General features: G+C 41.7%; 1 protein-coding gene across 5 annotated transcripts in view; it reads right to left on the reverse strand.

The window, feature by feature from the left end:
• DOCK11 (dedicator of cytokinesis 11) overlaps positions 1-27766 on the reverse strand; it is a 189504-nt gene that overhangs the window by 51869 nt on the left and 109869 nt on the right. For 4 of the 5 annotated variants that reach the window (XM_044236035.1, XM_044236038.1, XM_044236034.1 and 1 more), the window contains 12 exons: positions 27324-27470; positions 23734-23817; positions 22761-22872; positions 22216-22254; positions 20364-20542; positions 14695-14811; positions 12999-13074; positions 11644-11753; positions 9603-9714; positions 3255-3321; positions 1730-1777; positions 46-188 (listed from right to left, as the gene is read on the reverse strand). In XM_044236035.1, coding sequence (XP_044091970.1) covers positions 46-188; positions 1730-1777; positions 3255-3321; positions 9603-9714; positions 11644-11753; positions 12999-13074; positions 14695-14811; positions 20364-20542; positions 22216-22254; positions 22761-22872; positions 23734-23817; positions 27324-27470 — 1234 coding nt within the window. The remainder of the gene's footprint in view (positions 1-45; positions 189-1729; positions 1778-3254; positions 3322-9602; positions 9715-11643; positions 11754-12998; positions 13075-14694; positions 14812-20363; positions 20543-22215; positions 22255-22760; positions 22873-23733; positions 23818-27323; positions 27471-27766) is intronic. The other variant, XM_044236036.1, reaches the window with a different exon arrangement.

Genomic DNA, 27766 nt, shown 5'->3' on the forward strand with positions numbered 1-27766 from the left:
TATGTGTACGTTTCGAATGGGTAGCCTACCCACATTTTCACTTACTGTGATTAAGTGTAAATGAACTTTCCAGGCTGCTAAGATGCTGAAGTCGGGCCTGCATCACTCCTGACCTGTTTCGAAGAGCTGGCATGGTCTGCGATTTTCGGTCTATTCCAAAGTGCTTGGACAGCCAGGCATCATGTATCCTAAAAATATTTTAAAGTTAGGAAATGAAGTACTCTAATACTATAGCTCCATGATATTTTTTTAATTTTTAAAAAGATTTTATTTATTTGACAGAGAGAGAGACAGCAAGAGAGGGAACACAAGCAGGGGGAGTGGGAGAGGGAGAAGCTGACTTCCTGCTGGGCAGAGAGCCTGCACAGGGCTCGATCCCAGGACCTTGGAATCATGACCTGAGCTGAAGGCAGATGCTTCACCAACTGAGCCACGAAGGCACCCCTCAATGTTATTTAAATAAATAAATAAAAACAAATGATGAGGTTTCCACATAAACAGTACACTGTGTTCAATATTCTATCTACTATTACTCAGCTTGAACAAGGCAACACTGGAAATTGTATGAAGTTTTAGTGGATATTTAAAAGAGCCTTTGCTATGAGAATATAACTAAGGAATTTAGAAAAAGCTTCTTCCTTTCCTCCTTAAAAAATCAGAATCAAGTGGCCAACACTCTGTAAGGCTTGGTCTTTTCTCAAAAGGCAAGGAATGGCAGGAGTCACAGAAAATAGTCAGAGGGATACTCAGAGTGGAAATGAGGTGGGGAGAATTCCTAGGGTTAGATGTGCATGAAGGAATGCCAATCTAATCTGTTTCTGGCCTGGCCTTAAACCTGGATCAGACATGTCTGTTACTAGGATATGCCAACTTTTGTTTTCCTTCAGTTTTAAGATCCCATTAAAAAAAAAATTACAGCTGGGTCATATGGGAACCCAGGGAAAAAAAGAGTTTGTCTATCCTCTAGTAAAGAGAGTGGGAGAGCCAGCAGAATCACAGAGGTGAAGGCTCACAGTGGTAGTTACCAAGCTGGCTCCAAGCCACAGGGAAAGAGAGTGGAAATCGTCACCGGAATTACCCATTATTAGGATGTTCCTGACACTCAGCCATGAACTCTATCCAAAGTGTCTTTTTAGTTCTTGGAAGTGCCATGGAATTTCACTTTTATAAAAAGGACTCTATCTGAGCTCCTTAACTCTACCCTCTAAAAATAGATCTCATTAAAATAAGTGATCTTTTTCTTAGGGTCCCTCAAACATGTCCTGAAGTATTTACTTCATCAAGACTTAGGTGGCAAAAAGAAGAGAATAGCTCACAGAGAGTGCATGTCCCAGCTGCTGTTGTGGACTTCTATTTACCTTAGCAACTGAAGTCAATATTGACAGGTTGTTGGTAAAAGTACAGACCTTACAGTGTTCCCACTTTATGATTTGCTGCCTTCCCTGGGATCTAAGCCTTTTCTCACCTCTTTCAGAAAAGACAAGTATCTGTTCTTGGATTAGAACAGAAACTCCACGTAGCAGGCTAACTGCTACCCTTTGGAAAACTTAAAAATACATCCATTCACACTAGTTTAATTTACAGTTTGAGCTGAGACAGGTTAAATGAAGCCCAGGTAACTTCACGTGAACGCAAAATGAAGAATCTAGGTTTTTACGGGGCACGATCAAGACTGCCATCTGTTGGAAGAGAAGGAAAAAAAAAAAGTGGAAATTGTAGTGGGAATTACCTGGCTATGTTTCTTTTCCCCATGTATCTGAAGTGGAACAAACATACTCTAGGAAGAAAAACAACAGCACATTAGCGAGATATTGCCACGCTTTGCATTTTAACGAGCAATATTCAAAAACTCATGTGTTCCAAAGAATGGCCCATTTAAACCATATTACGACAATATGTTTTGGTATACAGGTACATACACATAACTACTTGTGGGTTTGCCATATTATATCTTTCTAGATTTATTTGCTACAACTACATTAGCAACCAAACGCTCCATGTTTCTTCACCTACAATTCTAACGACATTTAAAAAGTTTGTCAATGCAAATGATGATTCTACATCGTGCTCTATAATGTTTCATAGCAAAGATCTCTAGTTTTAGCCATTAATACCTAAAGAAAAAGTTTCTTAAGCCCTAAAAATTAGAGCAATTGCTATATTTTTAAAATGGCATTAAATACACCTTCTATTATTCAAAAATCTCAAACACATCCAGAAGTTGGGAGGAGAGCATACTAAATTCCCATGTACTCAGCACCCACCTGCTTCAACGGTAATCGGCACAGGGCCATTTTGTTCATTCTCTACTCTGAACAGGTGCCCTGCTCACCCTCCACTCTCCCTACCTCCTATATTTTTTTTTTGAAGCAAACCCCCAACATCATATATTTTCATTAGTAAACATTTTGATGTAGTTTTTAAAAATTGCAACCTCCGTTTTGTTTGCTGATGTTTTCTGCAAAACTTTGAAGACTTTTATATGTGCACCGAGTATCCTCTTTTTGTTTTGAAAGACATGCACACAAAAACATCATATTTATGCATGCTCTTTATTTATTTACTTTTAAAGCAAGCTCTGCACCTAACATGGGTCTTGAACTCATGTCCCTGAGATCAAGAGTTGCATGCTCTACCGACTGAGCCTGCCAGGAGCCCCTGGGTGTTATTTATCTAAAAATTCCTCAGATTTCATTTTAATTTTTCTTTTAGCTTTCCATAAGGATATGCAGATAGCTCAGCAAACAATCTAGGACAACTTCCCAACTTCCCAAACAATACTGGATTTTTCCCCAACTGCCTTGGAATGGAGAGGAATACATATATATATATATGCATATATACATGTGAAAAAAATATATATATACACATTTCTGATGCCGGTAGAATTACTCAGCTCTATAGAGGAGTACAAATTCTAAATTCCAGTCATTGAAGCTGCTCCACTAAGCCAGCATCGGCTCCAAATGAATGCTTTTGGACAGCTGATGCCACTTCTAGTTTTCTAGATCACAGAAAGACTGCTGCTGGAATGAACGATGGTCTATTATTAGCTAATTTTGCTGCTATCATAAGTATTCCATCTCCATGTTTTGTCCCATCTGTATGAAGAACCTGTGTGCTGGCCTTGATGCTACCAAAACAGTTGACTATTTCCTATGTTATCAGTAAATAAGCTGTTGGGGGAAAAAACGGGTAATATTTTAACCCCCAAACAAGGAGAAAATTGATGAAAATAAATTAGTATAACTTACTCAAGAAGGATGAGAATGTTTATGAGCTCCTGAGGAGAGACTTTATTCCAGTAAGTTAAGAGAGTATCTGAAAATGGAATAAACAAAGTGGCAGATCTTGAAATAAGCACAGTAAATAGCACAGTGCCCCCGAAGTATCAATAACCTAGCTTCAACAACCGTCAGTTCCCAGCCAGTTCTTTCATCGATGTCCTCCTCTCCCACCTCATTGTTCAAGGCACACATTGTATTTGTGTGAATTGATTCCAGATATATCACTTTAATTATTTAATGATTATTTTTATTTAGTTTGTAAATATTCTTTTGGATGGCTGATACTAATCTTCATATCATCCCTGAAGACAGAGAAAGGGAAAAGGACTGGGGTGTTTTCAATGAACTTCCTGAAATTTTGCATAATGCCGCATGCTTAGGTGTATTTTTCCGAAAGGAGGGTCAAGCACCTTTGCCTGCTACTCTAAGGGCTCTGTGAACCAAAAAGTTTGAGAACTTTAAACTTTAGAAGAAGAGGGTTTTTTTTACCCTTTGCCTTTGTATTATAAACTCTGAAGTCTTTTTTTTTAAAGATTTTATTTATTTATTTGACAGACAGAGATCACAAGTAGGCAGAGAAGCAGGCAGAGGGAGAGGAGGAAGCAGGCTCCCCGTTGAGCAGAGAGCCCGATGCGGGGCTTGATCCCAGGACTCTGGGATCATGACTTGAGCTGAAAGCGGAGGCTTTAATCCACTGAGCCACCCAGGCACCCCATAAACTCTGAAGTCTTGATATTATGTAAATACACACACACACACACACACACACACAGTTCAAAAACAAAACAACAGGCTGAATGAAAATGGAGTTGCTTATGCTAAGCCTCCCACCACCAAACCTAGACAATTACAGTTCCCACTCTCCCAGGAATGGAATTGTAAACCAGTCAATTAGGAATCATCTGATGGGCACTACTAAGGTAATCTGCCTGACAGAGCCCTGGCATCCCCTAGACAAAAGTGACTTTGCAATAACAAACCCACTTTCCCTGCATAAACTTCCTTGCTCCAGCTCCCTTCTACCTCTAAAAGTCTTTCATTTTTTACAGCACTTCAAGACTACTTTCAGATTGGATGCTACCTGACTCTAATCAATTTTTGCTCAAATACACTCTTACAAACATGCCTGCTTATCTTCTAACCATATGTCCAGGCGCATGTATCTAACTATCCCAGATAGTTAAAGTCCCTTAAATCTATCATCTATACTTCTCTTTTGACCCGCTTCTTTACTCCAACACAGTGATTTACCGAGATTAAAAAGAAAGAAAAAATACTGCTGCCATTTAACTCTCCATTCATTTTTCATTTACTTTTTAAAAGATTTTTATTTTTTTTTAAAAGATTTTTATTTATTTATTTATTTGACAGAGAGCGATCACAAGTAGGCAGAGAGGCAAGCAGAGAGAGAGAGAGGAGGAAGCAGGCTCCCTGCTGAGCAGAGAGCCCCATGTGGGACTCGATCCCAGGACCCTGAGATCATGACCTGAGCCGAAGGCAGCGGCTTAACCCACTGAGCCACCCAGGCGCCCCTAAAAGATTTTTATTTTTAAGTACTCTCTACGCCCAAAGTGCGCTAGAACTCAATTGCGAGATCCTGTTGCATGCTCTACCCCGAGTCAGACAGGTGCCCCCTCCGTTCCCTTTTTATGCTACTCAGCTATAGCTCTTGGCGCTCATAGCTCTTAAATGTAAAAATGTCATAGGCATCGCAAGAGTGGTAAATTACAAAACTGCCAACCCAGCTACAACCCGGGCAAGATAAGGATGGAAGACTAGGCAATGTTGGCCAGGCGGAGAGGGGGAGAGAGGGAGGAAAGCAGGGATTTTGACTTTACTTCCAACTGTTTCTAAAAGCCACGAGTGTTGATACTTTCTAAAACACTGACCCTCAAGAATAAAAATGCTAAAAATGGCATCGTTAGTTTGTTTAAAAACAAAAAAAAGCGCGCAGGGACTTCCGGTCTCCCCCACTCCTGCCTTTTGATTGCCGTGCTGCTCAGAGAAGCCCAGATCCCCCAGAAGCCACTGGGTTTCCGGCCTCTCGGCCTCCGGTTGGAGAGCGGCGTGTAGGCGCCATCATCTCTCTCCCACGCATCGGCTCTTCCCACCAAAAGGCTGGTGCCTTCTTCCCACCCAAAAACTCCGGAACTTTCTGCCCATCCCTGAACCACCCCGGTGCCAGCCTCGTGCCCAGAGACAGCTTCACAGGTCTGTAAAAGGGGAAAAGGCCTCATCCCAGCCGCGGCTTAGCGCTAGTCAGCAGCTCCTCCGCCATTTTCTCGGCAACGGCAGTAGCGCTGTCAAGCCGCTGGCCTGTCTCCACCGTTTCCAAACCCCAAATCGGCGAGACATGATGCAGGCAGGGAACATGGGTGGAGGAGACAGGGGAGATGGTAAGAAACCTTCAGGAAGAGAAAAATTACAGTTTAGTGTATGTGATGTATCATCTGATGATTTTAAAAAAACCTGGCTAATGCTAAAAGAGCTCCACGACAAAGAGCTACGCCGTTTACAGGCAAAATTAGCCAGTTTGAGGAAAGAGCGACTGGCCGATGGAAGGTGGACGGGCTCCACAGCCAAAATTAAAGAGCTGACCGCGCAACAGAAAGTCCTCAGTAGCACCATTCAGAACTTGCGAGATCAGTTAAATGCAAAAACATGTGAACGCTGTTCACTGAATGAAAGCTACAGGAACACACTACAGCAGGAATTTTATGATATCCAACAACAAAATCTTCACTTTATTGCTCAGCTTACCGAAGAAAGGAATAGGTTAAGGGAAGAAAATCAGAAGCTTTCTGCAGAACTAAAACGGAATCTGCAGCATTTGCCCCCTTCTTTTTCTAGTAGCGATGATGAGGTATTCATTCCCTGTACTCAAAGATCTGTGCCAGTTTTCTCGGTCAGGGAGCCCTCCCCAGGAACTCATGTGTACCTGCCTGTCAGATTGATAAAGCAATCAAACACTGAAGAGATGAAAACTGGACGAAAGGAACGACCACGAAGTCCAAAGTTTTCGATTCCATTTTATAGTCAGGACCTCTTCGAGGACCGGGAGACCTCTCCTGAGCAGCCTTATCCTAATAGCAGTAAGCCTGGCACAGAGAGCAGTACCAATCAGAAGTCACCTGCAGGGTTTCCTTTAACATCGACAGTTGGTCCTCAAAAGGGGCAAGGGTTTCAAGATGTTTCAAACCACGAAGACCAGCTTGGCCAGCCGAAAAGGAAACAGATCTTCACCCAGAGGACCTCCACCCAAAGGACCGCCACACAGAAGTGTGAAACTCAGATTGACTTCTCTTGGAGCCTTTCCAGTATTTCTACCACAGGCAACCCCACTACTCAAGTCGTATCTGAAACTTCAGAGGAAAATATGCCTGATTATAATGGAAGTACATTTCCCCCTTTTACACAGAGTAAGGAAAAGCCCTCTTTAAATGTATTTCCTTTTGACTATACTGTAAGATCTAGTGGGAAAAGAAAATCGAAGAGTGGTATAACTCAGTACAACATTGGGTTTTCCGTAAGAGATTGCAGCTACCCGACACCTTTCACTGAACAATCCACTGGGAAGAAGAATGTTAATGAGTCTACAGATAAGGAGTATGACGCCAATAAGCCTCTCGGTGATACCCAAAGTTTCATCTCAGGGTCTGCAATAAAGAGAAAAGCCAGGACACAGACAGAAAAAGAGGGAAAGTAGCTTTGCCTCATCCTCTCAAGGAAAATGCTCTTCTTTTACAAGAGGACAGTCTTCCTGTCAATTCAGACTGTGTAACTGATTATCCCTGACTCTGATTCCATTTCTCCAGAAATAATAAATAAGACAATAAGAAAAAAAAAGTTTGGCAAATGACTAAGACTTTGAAACAGTGACTTATTGCCAATTAATAAAATGTAGCCACAAATAGAAAAGGAAATTCACTCTGTGGAATTCCTCCACTTCCACATATAAATGTAAAGGTCTGTCATCTTTTTGTTGAAACTAAGTTGCTACTGTTTATGAACCAATAAAGCCAAGAAAGGGCCTGAAGAGTATGGACTTCTAAGGGTTCAACATTTAAATGCATACAGAGTGACTAAAATATTTACCAGACAAGACAAAGTAACTAGAATACATCCACTGAGAAAGATCCAGAAGCAGAATTTTTCAGAATAAAATGAGTATGACTTCACACATACAAAAGATAAAGAGAAGATGTGACATGGACTGTATACTAGTTATTAAAAATGTGCTTTTAAGAATCAAAAAGCAAGAGCAGAAGAGAGAAAAATCTAAGCAAAAATTCAGCAAGCAAGGTCAACATTTACAAGAGGAGCAGAACTATGAAGTTCTCAAGAAACAAAGCAGTTATGGTCTTATCCATGACATTAAACAAGCTGCCAGAGGCTTAACCCTGGTAATTACAGTATATGGTATGAGAGTGGGCGTGTGTGTGTGCAGGTGCACGCATGTGTGCATGTGTGTGCACATGCACTCTGCTGGAGTAGAGATAAGGAGAAAGTAGTCAGCAGTGCATCTCCCCAACTCCTTTCCCTGCCCCCTCCATTTTTCCTCCCCCAGCCCCCAACTCACTTTCCCTGGGCAGTGGTGGTATTCAACTACTTTTTTTTCTTATTTTTGTTTGTTTTTTCTCATGTGTCACTTAGGCCTTTTAAAAAAAAAAAAGCAAATTTATTGAGAGAATTCATGGGCCATAAAACTGATTTAAATAGTGCACAATACAGCAGTTTATAGTATTTTTAAAGAATTGTAAAACCACCACCCCAGTTTTAGAATATTAGATATTTAGAATATCTAAATATTTTAGAATATTTTCATCACCCTAAAAGGAAACCCCATATATATTGCAGTCACTTTCCACCTTGTTGCTCACATTTCCATCTTGCAGAAAGACAAAAACAGTGAGCTGTGGCTGTAGTTGTTAACTGATCCATTATCTCTCAGACTGAAATACCACTGGGGTTAAAAATGATCTCCCTTTATTTCTTTCCCAAAACAGGGAGGTACATCATATAGTCTCAATATAATCTTTGACTTTTACTCTAAATTATATAGTCTTAGAACTTTAGGATTATAGTTGTTTTTTGACTTTTATTAATAAACTCTAGGATTTATTATTCATATCTAGCTTTTCTGAAGGTCTTTGATGGTTAACTACCAAATTATTTTATGTTTTTATATCCTGCATTATTATTTAAAAAAAGATTTAGAGTAATATTTTAAAATATTTAACATAGAAATATTTAAAAATACTTGAATATAAAAATGTTTAAAATATTTATTAAAATGTTTAAAATATTTAAATATAAAAATATTTTAAAATATTTAAATATAGAAATGTTTAAAAATAAAGCAAGGAAGTAAAATATAATTATGATAATCAGAACCCAGGTGCTTTCATGTTCTTCATTCCTGCATACTTTTTTTTTTAGTAAAAATATTGAGAAAAGGAAGAAAAAGGAGGGAGTTGTGTAAGTGAATGTGATATTTGGGAATAAGATAACCTAATTTTACTTCCAGAGGACTTGCAATTTATGAAAACCCTTTGGTTAGTCTATCATATAAAGAATTGTTAAAACTAATAAATAATACAACTGTACACCAAAGGGGGAAAAATGAAGCCTGAAAAACAACGTAACACCACACAGTGCCACAGGCAGGCACTATGAAGATAACAGCAGCATTCCCGACCCTCCGAGAACACTTCTTGTCTTTTTGTTTGCTTTTGGTTTTTCAAATCCTGGGTCAAATAAAAGCTAAAGTATTAAATGTGACTCCTGGTTATTATTTCCTTCTGTTTACTTTGGTCATTTAATGCGATACAAGCTCTGCATGAAAAAAAATATATGTTTAGCACTTTTAAAACTACAGTTTCATTTTAGAAATCAATTTTTAAATTAAAAAAACAAGGGCGCCTGTGTGGCTCAGTGGGTTAAGCCGCTGCCTTCGGCTCAGGTCATGATCTCAGGGTCCTGGGATCGAGGCCCGCATCGGGCTCTCTGCTCAGCAGGGAGCCTGCTTCCTCCTCTCTCTCTGCCTGCCTCTCTGCCTGCTTGTGATCTCTCTCTGTCAAATAAATAAATAAAACCTTAAAAAAAAAAAAACAATAGTGTGAAGAATCAAACCCAGATGACCCCAATAAACCCATTTTAAGTTAGAAACAGAGGAACGTTTTAAGGTCAGAGTCTTCAACGATCTGTTTCTAATGTGCTCGTGTTTTACATACAGGGGACGATCAAATATTTGTTGCATGAACCTGTGAGGGGGGAGGTCTAGTAGAGACCATGCTTAATATGCTGGTAACTCACCTTCGGAAATCATTTTCACTATATACAGGTAGCACATTAAGAGGCTTCTGATTTCATACTGGTCCAGTCGGTTATATTGGGATACACTGCTCCTGGTAGAACCCTGTCGGGTCTGTAATAGAAAGGGCTATTGTCAAACAATATTGGTACTAGAGATTCCCATAGCCTTTAACTCAATAACTATTTGTATCATTGGTCCTGCTAATTCTAAGCCCAAATCCAATTTTCTATCACACTTGGAAGGTAAATGAGCTGAATCTTTCTTTGTTGCTACTGCACAGAGTAGTATCACTAGAAATTACCTGGGGGTCTTCATCAAGATAACAGCCATGAACACTGTTTCATTCCCGTGAGTTCTGTGTTTAAGTAGCAGTAAAAAATTTAAATTACCGTATGTGGCTATTCCAGGAAAAATAGCTTTTACATGCAGGAGGAACTTAACTAAGGTATATGGAAGCACAGAAACATTTTAAGCTCTTTTCATTTAAATCTTTCAGAGTTTATAAATTAAAATCCAACCTACAAATCATAGGTCAGGAAATCTGTATTTTTAAGAAGGGCTCATATGACAAGATAATTACATGAAGAAGAATCCAGTAATACTTTAAAACCACAGCTTCTACAAACTAGTGATGTTCCTTTTAATGATTTTTGTTAAAATCTCAGTTGTTAAGCATGACAAGATCTGACTCATTTGAGGACTTATATCAGTAGAATTTTAATAACCTAAAGAATTTACCTTATTAAAAACCAGTTCTTTCACAGTTGAGCTAAACTGAGCTGGAAGTAGGCATTTACTAAACTAGGATTTACTAAGAACGAACTTTCACTTAGAGCACAACACCTAGGTTCTGAATGTTTGCTAGCTGTGTGATTATTAAGTCATTTAACTTTTGTCTTTTATCTGCCTTACCTATGATAGTGTCTATTGACAGAATTCTAAAAGCCGAAAAATAGGTACCTTTGTGAATGAATTACTATTTACCCCAAGGCTCAAGGAAGTATATTCCAGTGGTTCTCAAGGGGTGTTTCCCAATTAGCAGCATCAGCATCATCTGGGAACTTAGAGACACAAATTAGCAGGCCCCATCCCAGACTGAATTAGAAACTCTGGAGGTGAGGCCCAGCCAACAGTTTTTATTAACCCCCCAGGTGATTCTGAAGCACACTAAGAATGCCGGGCTATAAGAGAAATATTGCTAGAATCAGAAAATCCAGGTTCAGGTCTGGCCTGCCATAGCTGTGTGGTTGTCCTTAGTCACAAACCCAGTTTTCATTTGTAAATTGAGTTGGAATTTATTATTTTTATGCACCCTTCTAACCCTAATTTTATATGATTCTGTGATCTTACACAGCAGCATTACATGGCTTTATTGGTCAAAATGAAATTTCTTGGGGCACCTGGGTGGCTCAGATGGTTAAGCATCTGCCTTCAGCTCAGGTCATGATCTCAGGGTGGTGAGATTGAGCCCCGCATTGGACTTAAAGGGTGTTTCTCTCCCTCTCCCTCTGCTGCTCCCCCACACCCACCACTTGCCCTTTCTTTGTCACAAAATAAAATAAAAATAAAATAAAATGAGGTTTCTCTGTCTCAAGGCAGACATACTCAAACTTTAATGTTAGAGAATATATTGATTAAGTAATGATGTGACACTGAGATCATCGATTCGGAGGCGTTTTTTTCTCCCAGGTTATTTACTCTATCACAAAAGAACGGAAGACTGAATTAACCCTGCCAAGAAGGGATTTATATGACAAGGTGCATTAGATATTTTATACTTGAACCTTCCCTCTCTAGAACAGGTTACAGTATACGAAGATTAAAGGAGGTATTCAAAGTTAGAACTCTTAAGGATGAATGCCTTATCCTCCATAAACAGTTTTAAATATTCAAGTAGCAGCTGCCATTAAAGGAAGGAACCAATGCAACATCCAAGAATTATGGGATGCTTTCTAGTAGAGAGACTTTTACTTATATAAAAAGACAGCCAACTATAGCCTAACATATCCCCAGGGTTACCCCACAACCTTTGGTTCTTACATTTTCAACAGTCCCGCTCTGATCTGGAAATCCTGTTGCTCCTTCTGGGAGGAGGGAACCTCTTGAATCTTCCCTCTTGATTCCATGTCCATTTGGAAAAGACCCATAAGCTGGAAAAAAAGCCAAGTCCCCATTAACAACAGGAAGAATGGTCAAAAATTAAAAAAAAAAAATAAGTACTAGGTTGGGGCGCCTGGGTGGCTCAGTGGGTTAAAGCCTCTGCCTTCAGCTCAGGTCATGCTCCCAGGGTCCTGGGATTGAGCCCCACATTGGGCTGTCTACTCAGCGGGGAGCCTGCTTCCTCCTCTCTCTCTCTGCCTCTCTGCCTACTACTTGTGATCTCTGTCAAATAAATAAATAAAATCTTTAAAAAAAATAAGTACTGGGTTAATTTAGAGACCGATTTTAGGGAATAGATCTTAGTCATCTAAAACATGAAGTTTTGTGGGGGGCGCCTGGGTGGCTCCATTGGTTGAGCAACTGCCTTCGGCTCAGGCCATGATCCTGGAGTCCCGGGATCAAGTCCCACATCAGGATCCCTGCTCGGCAGGGAGTCTGCTTCTCCCTCTGACCCTCTCTCCCCTCTCATGCTCTCTCTCTCTCTCTCTCTCTCTCTCTCTCAAGCAAATAAATAAAGTCTTCAAAAAAAAATTTTAAAAAAAACATGAAGTTTCGGGGCGCTCAGTTGGCTCAGTGGGTTAAGTCTCTGCCTTCGGCTCAGGTCATGATCTCAGGGTCCTGGAATCAAGCCCCATACTGGGCTCTCTGCTCAGCGGGGAACCTGATTCCCCCCCACCCCTGCCTGCCTCTCTGCCTGCTTGTGATCTCTCTCTCTCTCTCTCTGTCAAATAAATAAATAGAATCTTTAAAAAGAAAAGAAAACATGAAGTTTCTATTTTGTATCAAAACACCATAAGAAGCCTAACAAAGCGTGACTTATTTTTTTAACCACTTGAAATACTTTATTACTTATGAAACAACAAGAGGCTGGAAGTAATAAACCAAGGCCACACAATTCAAGAGAGAGTTCTACAGATAAGGAAACTTAGGCCCAAAAAAGGGGAAGCGTCTTGTCTTAAGACTGGAGAGATCGGATCAGAAACCAGTGTTCTTCTCATTATCCTCTATTTTGTCAGTATACCAAAGCTACATTTTAAACAAGCTTAGATAAGGAAACTTATGCAAAAAAAGGGGGGGCTTCAAGTGTGAGTCAGATTTAATTAAACTTTAGAAGAGCTCACGCTACATATAGTTATTATGAAGTATTTCAAAAGTACAGAGAAAAAAGTACAGAGAAGTACAGGGTGCGTTTCTACACAGCCATACAGCATATACTCTTTAAAGGACTTAATTACCAGTGTCTTTGTCACTGCTCAGACTCCCTCTACTTGTAGGTGAAGTGAAGCCACAGGCAAACTCATCCCGGGATGCCTGTAACACAAGGTGACACAGCTGTCATTTCAACAAATTTGTACATGAGCATGAGACATTGGAATGAACAGAATGGGAGGGTCTCCTTACTTTAAACAAAGCTCACTGTGAACGTCCAGATCAGGTATCACTGTTGGTATTTCAGTGACATCTCTTTAAAGATGGGGCACTAGGAAACTTTGCAAGCAAGACCTCTGACCGAGTAATAGAACCCGAGATGGCTGGCGGAAGCAGCAACTACCACCCAATAATCCCCCTAGGAACTAGGCGCAGTGCTTGAAGGAGAGGTGTGACCAGAAGCCCTAGACGAATTTGAGCTCCAGAAGAAAGAACAGATAAGTCAAATACTTTCAAAGATCACTGTCGAATATTTTGGAGTGAGCATAAGCAGGAGTAACTGTGTTTGGGAAGAAAGACCAGCCTAAAACCCAGGTAGATAAGGCAGCCCCCACATTTAGCTGAGGTACGTAATTGGGAGCTATAGGCTATAAAGCCATCAGGAAGGCTTAAAAGCAGCTTTCTCAGGAACCCAAAGCAGGCCAGACAAATCGACTAGGGCGTTTGATAGGGCTAATTGCCAAAGGAAGCCATAAAGGACACAGTCTATCCTGCCACCCAATAACATGACATGGCAACTGAAAGTGGGAAGGCCATCCTGGGCCATTCAGAACATGGAGTGGGGGCAGGGCAGGACTTCACGGTCCCTTTGGGCAGACTAGAAAGGGTACAGTTCTGTGCACCACATTTTAATAGGCTGACTGGTAAAATGGAGCATATCCAGAAAAGCATAACCAGGGCTGTCAAAGGGTTTGGGAATGACAAAAGATTAAGTAGAGGTAGGTATCTGGTCTGGAGAAAAATTTAGAAAGCACTTGTGCAAGGGGTGTCATGTGCGGGTGGGAACAGATGTGTTCCATGTCTCTCTAAGAAGGCCAAACTAGGACAAGCAGGTAAGAACACCTTATAGGTCTAATGTGAGAAGGAAAGTTTTAATTACTACAAAGGCAAAATGTTATTTTGCCCAATGGGGGACTGGTCACCATCTGAGGCTCCTTTAAACACTAAGATTCTAAAGGGAGAACAAAGCACAGACTAACTGTGCTGAGCGGAAAGCAACTCTGAAGAACTAAAAGGAGGCTGTCCCAGGAAAGGAGAAGCAAAGGAATAGTTTAACCCCTGGTGCCTTGCACTGTGGAAGTGAAAAATCCTCGATTCCATTTCCAAGTTGAATATCGGAAGGCAAATAATGGTAAATCTTAAAACACTGGGTGCAAAGGATTCCTGGTATTCTCTTGGACCTTGTTACTCAGAGTGTGGTTCTTGAACCAGAAGCAGGCAAAAGTGTGTTAGAAAAGCACAGTCTCAAACTCCACCACAGGCCTACTGAGTTAGAGTCCGTGTTTTAACTAAATCCCCTGGTGATTCCTATGCACATTAAAGTATGAGAAGCAGGGGCACCTGGGTGGCTCAGCAGCACTGCTGTAGGGAAAAAAAAGTGTTAACTCTAAACATGGAATGAAGAGCAATGCTTAAGATAGAGCCCATATAGCATATGACCCCAATTCTAAGCGCAGTCAATAAAAGGGGATAAAACGCCCGGGGAAATACATTACTACTTACAGAATTAGGCAAGGCTGCACAAGAATACAAGGTATCTCGACCCGCTAACCGCTGTATATTTTCCAAGAGCAGTCCAACAAACGGTAGGTACAATTGTGCTATTTTGGCCTGCTGGTTCTGAAAAATAATTATCCAAAGCTCAGTAGGGATATAATAGGTCTATACCCCAAATAAAGCTAGCCCCCATCTATCAGTTTCAAGACTCAAAGTGGGCTAATATCCACAACAAATTAGTGAACCATAAGGCTATTTATACTTACAAGTCTCAAAACTAATTACCACGGGGGGGTAGGGTTATGGACATTGGGGAGGGTATGTGCTTTTGGGTAAATTGGAAGGGGAGGTGAACCATGAGAGACTATGGACTCTGAAAAACAATCTGAGGGGTTTGAAGTGGCGGGGGGGTGGGAGGTTGGGGTACCAGGTGGTGGGTATTATAGAGGTCACGGCTTGCATGGAGCACTGGGTGTGGTGAAAAAATAATGAATACTGTTTTTCTGAAAATAAATAAATTGGAGAAAAAAATGTAAAAAAAAAACAAACAACAAAAAAAACTAATTACCACGGAACCTTCTTGGTATTTGGATAGCTACGCCCTACAGAGTCAAATCTCAATCCCTCAATGACTACATAAAGTAAAAGGTGAAAGCTCATTCTTTGAAAAATAGTGGTTGACCTATAAAGCTGATAATACCGGTTCCATTCTTTAACTCCAGTGAGGGCTGAGTTTTCACAAGCACAGGGATGGTGTCTACCTTGTTCACCACTTCAACCCCAGTGCCTGCGCAGATAGGAGACGCTCAGTACCCGTTAGCTGAATAAATGAATCAATGGGAGAAGCCTCAAAAATGGTGAATTACTGGAGTGCCTGGGGTGGTTCTGTGGGCTGGGAGGCCGACTCTTGGTTTCAGCTCAGGTCAGCATCCCAGGGGTCCTGGGATAGAGCCTTCCATCGGGCCCTGAACTCAGCAGGGAGTCTGCTTCAGGATTCTCTCTCTCCCTCTGCCCCTCGCCCTCTTCTCTTGCTTGCTCTCAAATAAATCTTTTTTTAAAAATGGTGAGCTACTCTATTCCTTAAAGAAACATTTGTTGTTGGGGAGCCTGGGTGGCTCAGTGGGTTAAGCCACTGCCTTCGGCTCAGGTCATGATCTCAGGGTCCTGGGATCGAGTCCCGCATCGGGCTCTCTGCTCAGCGGGGAGCCTGCTTCCTCCTCTCTCTCTCTCTCTCTGCCTGCCTCTCTGTCTACTTGTGATCTCTCTCTGTCAAATAAATAAAATAAAATATTTAAAAAAAAAAAGAAACATTTGTTGTTGTTGTTGTTTTAAAGATTTCATTTATTTACTTGACACAGAGAGAGGGGGAACACAGGCACGGGGCGGTGGGAGAGGGAGAAGCAGGCTTCCCGCTGAGCAGGAAGCCTGAGGCGGGATTCGATCCCAGGATCCGCTTAATGACTGAGCCACCCAGTCGCCTCCTTTTTTGTCATTTTGATCAAAGCAATTAAGATAATGTGATCTTGGCCCCCTGAGTCAACTGTAAGACTTGGAAGATAAATTTGTAAATAAATATATTTATCCCCTGGCTACTAGCAGTCTTAACATGGTATCTCTTATTTGAAAATGTATTTATTGCTTCTCTCAGCTCTAGACATTTCTCATCCGACACGTACATACACTTGAGTCAGCAAAACCAGTGGATATAATGGCATAAAAGTTGCCCCTTCACATTTCATGACTCTGGGAGGTTTTTTCTGGAGACTTAGAGAAGGTCTCTGGGGCTTAATAGTCAACCTACAGAATACAGAAGATCAATAGTACCTCCTTGTTGCCTGAATTCGCATTTGAACAATTTTTCATATTGTTCATTATTTCTGGGACTCTGCCCCAGATTGTGCTGAAGGGCACAGAGGTCTGAGAGCCAATGATCGCCAGCTTCCCGCCCAAGGCAGGAATGGCCCTTCCCTGCAACTGACAAATGGTTCATGTTCACACTCTAGCCCTTCTCTGGTTTCTGTTAGAAGGGTCCTTTAGCTGATTTACTCCTTGTAAGTTCTACCTGCTAGTTATAGCTCTGGCCTCTGGTACTACAAGAGCAAGGCCACGCCTCATTTTTACAGGGCAATTCTTCAAATAGTTAAAAGATCGTTACCAGGAATCAACTTAATTCATTCTCCGCAAGGCTAACCGGCCCTCATGACTTCCTTTATTTTTCACATGGCTTTGGCTTCAAGGCTTTTCCCCATCGTGGTCACCCTTTTTTGGCAGTTCTCTAGTTTTTCAGTGTCCCACTTTGGCTTTGATAGCCACTATGGGCTCGTGGCTAAGAACACGGATCTTGGATTTTATAAATATATGAATTCCCAATCTCCTGTTGCTGTTCCTTGACTGTGATCAAATCACTGAGCCACAGTTTACATTTCTCTTTTGTAAAATGGGGATAATAATAATGATACTAATTCAGATGAGGTACTTAATACAGCGTCTGACATGTAGTGAGTCCTCAGTCAATTTGAGCCGCTATTATTAATACTACAGCTTCTGGATGGGAGTCTACATTCATTCCCCAGTGATCACGAGGCAAGGAGATACTACAACTCTCTCAGCAGAACAGGAACACAGGAAAACATACAGTATAAAATATATTAAGCTTTGCCTGCACAAATGTCTGAAAACCACCTAGGAATCTATTACTAGAAGAGAGTTTAAAATAAGGAATTGTTCAGGGGCGCCTGGCTGGCTCAGAGTGTGACTCTTGATCTTGGGGTTGTGAGTTCAAGCCCCACACTGGGTGTGGAGCCTACTTAAAAAATAAATAAATAGGGGCGCCTGGGTGGCTCAGTGGGTTAAAGCCTCTGCCTTTGGCTCAGGTCATGATCCCAAGGTCCTGGGATCGAGCCCCGCATTGGGCTCTCTGCTCAGCGGGGAGCCTACTTCCTCCTCTCTCTCTCTGCCTGCCTCTCTGCCTGCTTGTGATCTCTGTGAAATAAATAAAATCTTTAAAAATAAATAAATAAATCTATCGGAACAGGGTATATCCATATGGTGGAATAATATGCAGATTTCTAAAAATGTGGTAGCTCTAATCTTCAGGATGTCTTGTTAATTAAAAAATACATAATGATTCTCATTATACATACACACGCAACATATATATATATATGCACACACACATATATACATATGCTTCTGCATGCACAATTTACATGGGGTTAAGAAATGGGAGAGAGGCATTTTTTAACTATGTACATGGATTACTAAAAAGGGAGGTGGGGAGCGGGGGGAGGGGGGATAATGGAAAAAACCCTGCCCACAGCCCAAGTCCAAACTGCAGTTCTTTCAGGGGTTAACATCACTTGCAGTGGGTACAGGCACAGATACACACCTTAGTCACTGGACATTTTGGTTCTGGATAGAGAAGAGGTCTCACAGTCCTGATAACAAGTTAGGAGATCTCCCAAAGCAGTTTACGAGCAGCACATAACAGGGACAAGTGACATCCTGATCATTTCATTAGAGGAGGGGCCAAAGAACAGCAACATAGCTGGGGGGGCTGTGACTAGAGTATCTCAAAAGCAGCATTTCCATAGGAAGCATTTTTTTCCTTGACTGTATATTTGTCTGGGGTCACTTCAGGGGACCCACAAAAATTACAGGAGCCTAAAGCTTCCATCTCTATCCCTTACCTGAGCGCCACCATTCATGGTGAACATGTTTTACTTGAACATATTTGACAGATGACCCCTTACTCAGGCCACCTGGGAATTCTTTGGACCCAACAGAGAAAGGAATTCAAGCTTTGGTGAAGCAGGCCCATGAGGCAAAGTTCTAGCAGAGAGAATCCCATACCCACATAACAGCTGTTTAAAGCTTTTGAACAAAAGAGAAAAGGGCTTCAGAAGTCACTGAAGAGGTAGTGGGCTTGGCATTTCAATCTTTCCCACACTCCCAAACCTCAAATACTCAAGTAGGTGCAGTGCTGAACTTTTACAGATAAAAGAAGTTATAGGTGTGTGCGCATATATATACTATAACATCTGGGAATTTATAAAGGAAATGATGTCCACACGTGTGATAGAAAATATTTAAAAATCCACCTCTAGGTAAGATACTAGTGCAATCCCATTTTCCTGCACTTTCATCTGAAGAGGCAGAGGTAAATGACACAGCTTCCTGCTTCTGGGAGGGGACGTTCATTTTGCGTTTCCCCATGAGTCCTTTGAAATCACGGCTTAGAGACCTTTTCTTCCACGTTGCCTAAGATCCTTTCCTGCACCTCTAGGCATAAGCAGCAGTTCGCCAGAACCCAGTGGTAACCGGCAGTTTTAAAGGTTTGCCAGAGCCCGGGTGGAATGGCTGACCTGTGAGATATCTTTTCATTCAGATATCTCATACGGGTTACCTTGCGTGATGTCAATATCGACATTCACACAGAAAGAGAAAATAGCACATACCAGAGTGATGGGAATATGTTGTTACAGTTATATTGTGACAGAAACCAAGCCAAAATTGTGGTAAGTAACAAATAACATCTTAATGCTGAGTTTCAATGTACTTCAGGAGAGAATCGCCTGAAGAAAACCAGCAAAATTTGTAAGTAACGAAAACCCTTTGGAATTCAAGAACTATAAATGGAAGTAGCTGGCAGACGTCTTCTGTTTATCAAGAACAAACAGGAATATTGAATAAAGAATAAGCTCCGGGGAGCCTGGGTGGCTCAGTGGGTTAAGCCTCTGCCTTCTGCTCAGGTCATGATCTCAGGGTCCTGGGATCGAGCCTCGCTTCGGGCTCTCTGCTCAGCAGGAAGCCTGTTTCCCCATCTCTCTCTCTCTGCCTGCCTCTCTGCCTACTTGTGATCTCTCTCTGTGTCAAATAAATAAATAAAATCTTACAAAAGAAAAAAAAAGAATAAGCTCCATTTCCAAGTCAGCTTTGCAAAGTGATGACAATACTAAATGATATCCTAATTTTTATTTGTACCTGGATATACAAACCAAAGGACAAGTTATTAATTATGAAATAATATGATGTCCCCTTGAGCCCTGTGATTCTAGGTATGTAAGTTAGGTTATTTGAAATCCACGGAGTTTGCAATCTCCTTTTTTAAGCCCAATGGAGTTTAATGGTAAGAAGATCTGAATATATATGTTAAAAGGGCAGCAAGCAGCAGCCATAGCAATGGCCTTCACACACAGACAATGTGCAATGTCCATAAGGTTTATAGCCACACCCGCATTTTTTCAGTAAGAAGGAAATCTTCATATTAAGTATTTCGTATTTGACCCAGTTAACATGTCTTACTATTAATCACTTAATCAATACTGTAACTGATTTAGGAATATATATATGAGGACGTACACTAAGAAATATCTTTGAAAGAGTCCATATGGCTACAACCACATACGATTTTTTAAAAAGCCTAATTAGCTTATGTAACAACTCCTGCGGCAGTTACGCTGTTCTTTACACATGACTTGAGAAAGCACTGTTTTTCTTCAACAGTTAGCTGAACAGTATTTTGAAAACCTAATCATTGGATCGTGAAACCAATCTTATTTGTAAAAATAAGTTCATCGATGCTCATATTATGTGCCTTACTGAACACGTCCACTTGAATGTAAAATCTTAGCCAAAATTTACTAATGTGACACTGATTAGACGGGCATCCTTACCTTGTGTTGGTATCTAGTATCAAATGCATGTTTTATCAAAAGATTCTTTATGACAGAGATAGCCGTGTATCTGATCTCATAATTGTCCTGAAGAGCAATGGAGGTTTCCCTCAGAAGCAAACCAACCAAGAAGTGATGCTTGCAATATTCATCTGATAAACTGTATTCAAGATTTGAATCTGCGGTACAATGAAATGTAAAACCCATTTATAAAAGTAATCGAAAATGACCTTATCATTAAAGTAACATATTTATTATTTAGTAATATGTGCTTATGTTAGCAAGAGCTATAATTTTATTCTTAATGAATGTGGACAATTCTTTGGTCATGTAGAACAAGCATGCAACATTTTTACAACAGAAACGCACTCACAATTAGGGCTGTCTGATAGCCTTAATGATCATTTCAGTCAGTAGAGAGTCCCTAGATCTCTTTTCTCCTAGATTCTTTTTAACTCTCAGGAGACTGCAGATTGACCCCAGAATGAAACAATGCTGTGTATGTGGTAATATCTTAACATATCTTTTCATCTGAAGAGATTTTGTTACAGTTATGGACTGACTGATTCTGTACAACAATACTTGAATTACTTATCTGTTTACATTCGTGACGTAAGAAAAGGAGGACAAAGACAACTGAATCATTCTAAGGGTGTGAACTACAGACTGTTCTAGTAAATGTTGGAGACTAGCCCAAATACAAGGGTACAGGAACTGTAAGAAAAACAGTTTTGTCTCACTTCTAATTCATCAGCAGGCAAACACAGATCTTTGACTTCAGAAAATCGCCCTCCAAACTATGTGTTTCACTCCCTTTTAGAACTCAGTCCCTTTTCTCAGCTGCTAATATCCTGGTTGGGACCTGCCTTGGAACTACTCCCAAGGGATTGAGACCAAGTTTAGTCATTTCTACTGTAGATTTCACAGTCTTTACTTCCTCTCCTCTACCCTTGAATTTAATTAAGCCGTAAAGCTAAAGGATATGTTTTCTATTTTTCGGGGGTGGGGGGGAGGGCGCTCTTCAGCAGTTCATATAACGCTACGTATTCAGTTAGGACATAATAAATGTAGTAAGTAGTCAGATTTAATCCTAAAAATCCTGAATATCTGTCGACCCCTTCTTTTCTCTGATGTCCTCGCGGCTACCGATAAATAACAGGGAAGCATCTGAGCTCTACGTGCTCAGAATCAAATATGGGAGTGGTTGAGCAGAGATGTTTGGTTTTCTAAGTACTTTTCTTTACTTTCACTGGCTCAAATTCAGTGATTAAGACCCCTACCCCCTGGAGACACAAGGCACCTGATTTTCTTCTTGCCCTGGGGTCATCCTCTTTTGGGAATGCTGAGCACTTTCCATTCACAGGGGCCACTCGTGACTAACCCAGGGGGCTCTATCTGGGTAGATTCTGCAATGGCAATTAAGTTTTGTTTTGTTTTGACTTCACTGATTTGAATACATCCAATCAGGTCCTTTCATCCAGACCTTCAAAACTGCGGCCAAGCAGTCATTAGACAGGGTCAGAGAGAAGGGAGGCAAGCCTGGGAGAGAGGACACACACTTAAAGAACAGATACAGCCTCTGGGCCCCATGCTGCCTTAAGCAGGAACTGGTTTTCAAACGGATTCTTTGAGCAATCAACGTGTAAGTTTATTTTAAAAGGAAACAAAAAAATACCGCCTCATACGCCATCTCCTTGGTTTTCTGAGTCTGTTAGCCTAAAACCTCACTGTGGCCAGGGACGATACGAAAAGCAAACAAAGCCTCCCCCCACCCCCACCGTCCATCTTAGCCATTCATCAAATCGTTTTTAAAGACAGTGAACTACTGTAGAGTGAACCGAGTTAAACCTACCTACTGAAGTCAAACGGTCCACCGCAAATGAAAAAAAATCTAATTAATATACGAAAAGAAAAGGGACAAATAAAAAACATAGTAACATAAGAATAGTGCTGTACAACAAAGCATTCAATAAAACTAGCAATGGAGTTAACTGAAGGCATATCATACATTGAATACATACGACAAATTACAATTCCACTCTGCCTTTACGCTTCTCGAGCTTCTTTTCAGCGGAAATGCATTTCTATGTTTCTTTTTTTAACTTGATCTCATATAGGAGTTCAAACATTATCACAGAAAGTAATTGTACTACTATCTGACATCTCTGGTTAAGCAGCCACGGAGGTAATTACACCTGATTTCTCCGTGCTGTTACTACTACCACTGACAGTACGAAGCAAGTGTGGGCTACCGTTAGGGAGCGTATCTTCGGACAGTTAACGATTCTGAGGTTACCTTTCAATTCATGGTTTACCTAGAAAACAGTACACTACGCTAGTGCTAGCCCCCCAAAAAGGAAAACACCGTTTCGAATGATGGAAAATGCAAACACATACCTTGAACGCGCTGGAGTTTAGGTTTCGCGAATGCCATTGGCAAGTTCAGAGGAATGTAATGTTCGTGATTGCAAATTGTTTGCAGAAATTCAAACTTGTATTCAGCCAGGACCTAGAGAAAAAAAAAAAAGACACAGAATTCCCTTTTTTTGTCGGCATTTGCTATTTTAATAATTAATTACAGGGCATTAATTTCCCAAACGGAAGTGTTTGGTGTTTTAAGCACACCTTGAGACGTGACCCGCACAGGAAAGAGTTAACACCAGCAGGCTCTCCTTGTAAACCAAGGCTGCTGGCGAGGTTGGTTGCTGGCTGACGTTTGGGAAATTGGATTTTGAAATGCTCCCTACACGATAAGGTTGTGCCTCCTCTACCAGCCTGCTCAGACTGTTTGTACAAACAACGTGATTTACTGTGAACCCTTGCTTTCTTTCCCTTTCCTGCCTCTGGAATTTCCACCCATCTCCCGATTATGACCAGTCCCCAGGAAACAACCTAGACCACGGGTTTCTAATGGGCGTCCCTGAAAAGCCATGTTGAACGCGTGTGGCTGCATGTTCAGCATTTTCCCTGCTGGAGGAAGGCTGTACTCAGCGTGGCCTTCACGGGAGGGAGGGCGGCCCCTCGGGAACCCTTTTTGAAAACTGCCCTGTGACTCCACTCGCTGTGCTTTTCTGTTACTGTTCCAGCTGCGGATCCCTGCTGTATGTGTCCCTGTCGTGAACCTTTAGTCGTGACGAAGGTTGCCATAACTCTACAATGAGTCCTGTGGGTCTTTCCAGCACACCACTGAACATATGGGTGGTCTCGGGGGCTCCCCTCACACTACCCAACATCCCCAGCTCTGAGCGAAAGCTGTACTCAGAGAACCTAAGCAAAAACAGTAGCTCCAAATCCTCCAGGGACTAAATCTTACCCCTGGTCTCACGCTCTGATGTCGGACGGCTGCTACGGGGTCGTCCTTCTAACTTACCTTGGGATCTTTGGGGCTGAATCCAGATATGTAGTCATTTATCAGATTGAAAACAAATCCTCTATCCATTAGTGTCAGACAGCGCTATAGAAACCAAAAGAAAATGAACAGTGACATAATTCTAGAAGTCTGGCATGACGTTCTCGCTTTTACAGATAACAGAATAATGGCTTTCGGAGTTTTACGGTAGGTGACCTTAAAGAAGGGAAAGGGCAAGTGATGTGTTGTTGGAATTGGGTCCCAACTATACAATGTTCACATGGAAATAGATGGATAAACATACATGTACATGTATGTATATACACATGCAAACACATATACATATACGTACATGTAATCTATTTAGCTACTCTGTCTCATTCTGGTCAATTCTAAAAGCTCAAAGAGAAGTGTATGGTGGTCAGCTCACTACTAAAAGTAGGGTTTGGGCTAGGGCAAAATTTGAGACCCAAAGAGAAGGCTCTCCTGTGTTCTATGGAGTCTTGGCCCATTAATACAGCCCTCCTCTGTGACAGCCTTTCCTGATGTCCAGAGGTGCCCGCTGGTCTCCTCCTAGTTAAAGTTCTCATTCCTGGGCAAGTTCACAAGTCCAGGAAGGCTTTGAACCAGCATGCACCTGTCATCTCCCCATCCACCTGCTTCCAGATTCATCTCTAAGTCCAAGCCCTAATCAGGTCACCTTCCTTCCAGAGCTTTCATTACTTCCTTATTGCCTTTAATATAACTTCCAACTCCTTAGCCTGGCATTCAAGGACACTCGCAATGTTGTCCCAACCTACTTCGCCCATTTCACCACCCAGTATAGCTCGTCAGCTCATTATCCGCTCCGGAAGCACTGTGTGTTCCCACCTCGGGGACTGTGCTCAGGCCAGGCCTACCTAATAATTCTAGCACTACTTCAGCAGAATCCTACCCATTACTCAATGTTCTGATGAAATCCCTGCTTCCTGAGCCATGTTGGCCCACTAGTCCCTTGTTAAACATTTTCTTTGATGCTAGTGTGTGTTTTACTTATTAGTTCCCTATCTTTTTACCCAGATAGGGCAATCGAAAGTCTCTTTCCCTTTATGTTCTCCCTGGGGTCCACACTGTTCCTGTGAAATACAAGGAACTCAATATTTGATCAACCAACTGTATCTCATTTCTCACAGCGATTGAGACAGTGTTCTAGAGAAATACAAAGGTGAATACAACATGGTCTTTATACTCATCCAATGGTAAAGACAAATAAATAATTAAAATATGGCGCAGTAAGAAGTACCACGGAAGTATGGAAAGCACGGCTGAATGACAGAAGGTGTGCTCGACACGCCATGGGAAGGTGAGGGCAGAGCTGAGCCTCAAAGATGAATGGACTCTACCAGGCAGACAAGGGGAAGGGACTGAGGTTCTAGCCGGTTACCCTGACTGTGCTGCCCTCACTTCTTCCATCATTCCAGCAACAAACTTATCCTCGTAAGTTGTTGGTCTTTCCCCACGGCATACAGATCAAAATCGAAATTCCTTAGACTGACGTTCAAGGCCTTCCATCACCAGGCACCAGACGAACTTCCCAGCCCTACCTCCGTACATCCTAAATGCTCTGCACGATGACCTTCTCGATCCTCCCTAAACAACTCCCAGACACACATATTTCCTCTTCTTTGCTCACGAATCCTCTACCTATAACACCAACTCTTGTCCCAGGGAACTTTTCTTCTAGGCTCTGCTCAACAGGTTCCTGCTCATAATCCCTCCTGTTCTGGTCTTCTACTGTATCTTGTTTCTGCTTACAGCAAAACAGTCACTCACACTGTATCTTGAATATGTAGGAGAAACGGGATTTCGGAGACAGCCTTCCACCGCTGAATCTTCACAGGCAAATGCTTGTTGACTCGAGGAAGTCAACACTGCTATGACATCAACTATGTTCTAGCCCCTTTACATAGTAACCTTCAGGTTCCAGCTCCATGGAAGAAACGGAGACATTACATTTCAAATACTGTCCTCCCTAGTTTATTTTCAAAAGATGGGTGGATGTTTGGTTTTTGATAATAGCGTTAAGTTTTTGTAATAGCGTTAAGTTTTTATCTTAATTCTGGCAAAGAGGGCTCTTCTATCAGAAAACCATACTCTGGGATGCCTGGGTGGCTCAGTGGGTTAAGCTGCTGCCTTCGGCTCAGGTCATGATCCCAGGGCCCTGGGATGGAGCCCCGCATCGGGCTCTCTGCTCAGCGTGGAGCCTGCTTCCCTCTCTCTCTCTGCCTGCCTCTCTGCCTACTTGTGATCTATCTCTGTCAAATAAATAAATAAAATCTTTAAAAAAAAAAAAAAGAAAACCATACTCTGGAGCTCGGAAACCTTGTTGTGAATTTTGAATAGGGAAGACTAGAGTATGTTAGACATTAAAAGTACTTGGATGGATCCTTGACCCTGAGGTTCTTCACATATGGTTGAGGTAAGATGGAGAGCCAGGAGAAGAGGGAAAGGAGCAAGTGAAAACCGACTGCATTACAAACCCATGCCCCTTCTCTGCAACAAATCAAACGTTGTTGTCATCCACTTTATAGAACAGCTGCACTCAAGCATTGTCCCTTATGTATGGATAACGACAAAATATAGTGACAATAAATGTGCAGTCCTTCATCAACATAGGAGCTTCCATCTCTCTCAAAATCATCTCATGGGCGGAGATTAACAATTTTCCCTCATGTGGATTAACCACATGGAGGCTGTGGTCACATCAGCAAACAGGTTGCTTCAGTTCCAGTGATACAGACTCAAGGACCAGCAGGGGTCAGAGAAGGATTTCGATGCATAAGGAGAGTCAGGGGCATGCTAAGGAGTGGTGGGGACTGTGGCAATGTAGAAAGTACGTGCCCCATCTAAAGGTACTCAAATTAACATATTTGAAAAAACATCATGTGAAACGAGCAAAACATGCCTTCTCGCTAAGCCACCTGTGTGGGACCTCTGATTTAATTAATTAGCCATTTCCAGGGGGGCTTAAAAAAAACCAACCAGGCTGTTTATTTTTAAGATTATTTATTTATTTGACAGAGAGAGAGAGAGAGACAGTACGCACAAGACAGTACAGCAGGCAGAGGGAGAGGAAGAAGCAGGCTCCCTCCCGAGTAGGGAGTCCGATGGGGAGCCTGATCCCAGGACCCTGGGATCATGACCTGAACCAAAGGCAGGTGCTTAACAGACTAAGCCAGCCGGGCACCCAAACTGGGCTGTTTAACTGCTGGACCCATTCAGTCAGAAATTTCCCCAGGGGCACCTGGGTGGCTGTCAGTTAAGCATCTGCCTTCAGCTCAGGTCACGATCCCAGGGTCAAGCCCCTAATCTGGTTCTCTGCTCAGCGGGGAATCTGCTTCTCCTTCTCTCTCTCTTTCTATGCTCTTCTGCCTCCCACCCCCACCACTGCCTGTGCTCTGTCTCTCTCTCTCTGTCAAATAAATATATAAAATCTTAAAAAAAAAAGTTTCTCCAGCAGGCTTATGCAGACCTAGCCAAGTCTCTAGAAAGTGGGCAATTTTTTCTTTGGCTTTAAAGACCATACTGGTGAAGAATAATTCCTTACCACGTTCTGGCTGCCTTTAACTCACCTTCAAGAAGCTAGCCAAACTATAATTGACATTTCGGGACTCATCAGGGATCTCGGCATAGCGGATAGTCACGTGGGGGATTACCGCGAGAAGCAACGAATGGAGAACATGATGATATGCTTCTGGAAATCTCTGGCCTCTGGGAAGCTTCAATGAAATAGGCATAGCAAAAAGTCAGAGTCGCAAAAGGTCTAAATCAAGTGCCATTCTTATTTTTTCTTTTTTTTTTGCCATTCTTATTTTCAAACACATTCTAGACATACCCGTGTTTAACTGGAGTCTAACTCTTCTCCCAACTTAAAAATGCCATCACTAACTCAATGTACACTTCAGGTTACTATAGGAACTACCTGGGCCTCGAATAATAGAACTGACTGAAATCATCAACAAGCCAACCTCCGCATCACGTTCCTGAGATGTAGACACACCCCAGGCTTTCATTC

The sequence above is a fragment of the Neovison vison genome, chromosome X, assembly GCF_020171115.1.
Source record: "Neovison vison isolate M4711 chromosome X, ASM_NN_V1, whole genome shotgun sequence".
NCBI lineage: Eukaryota > Metazoa > Chordata > Mammalia > Carnivora > Mustelidae > Neogale > Neogale vison.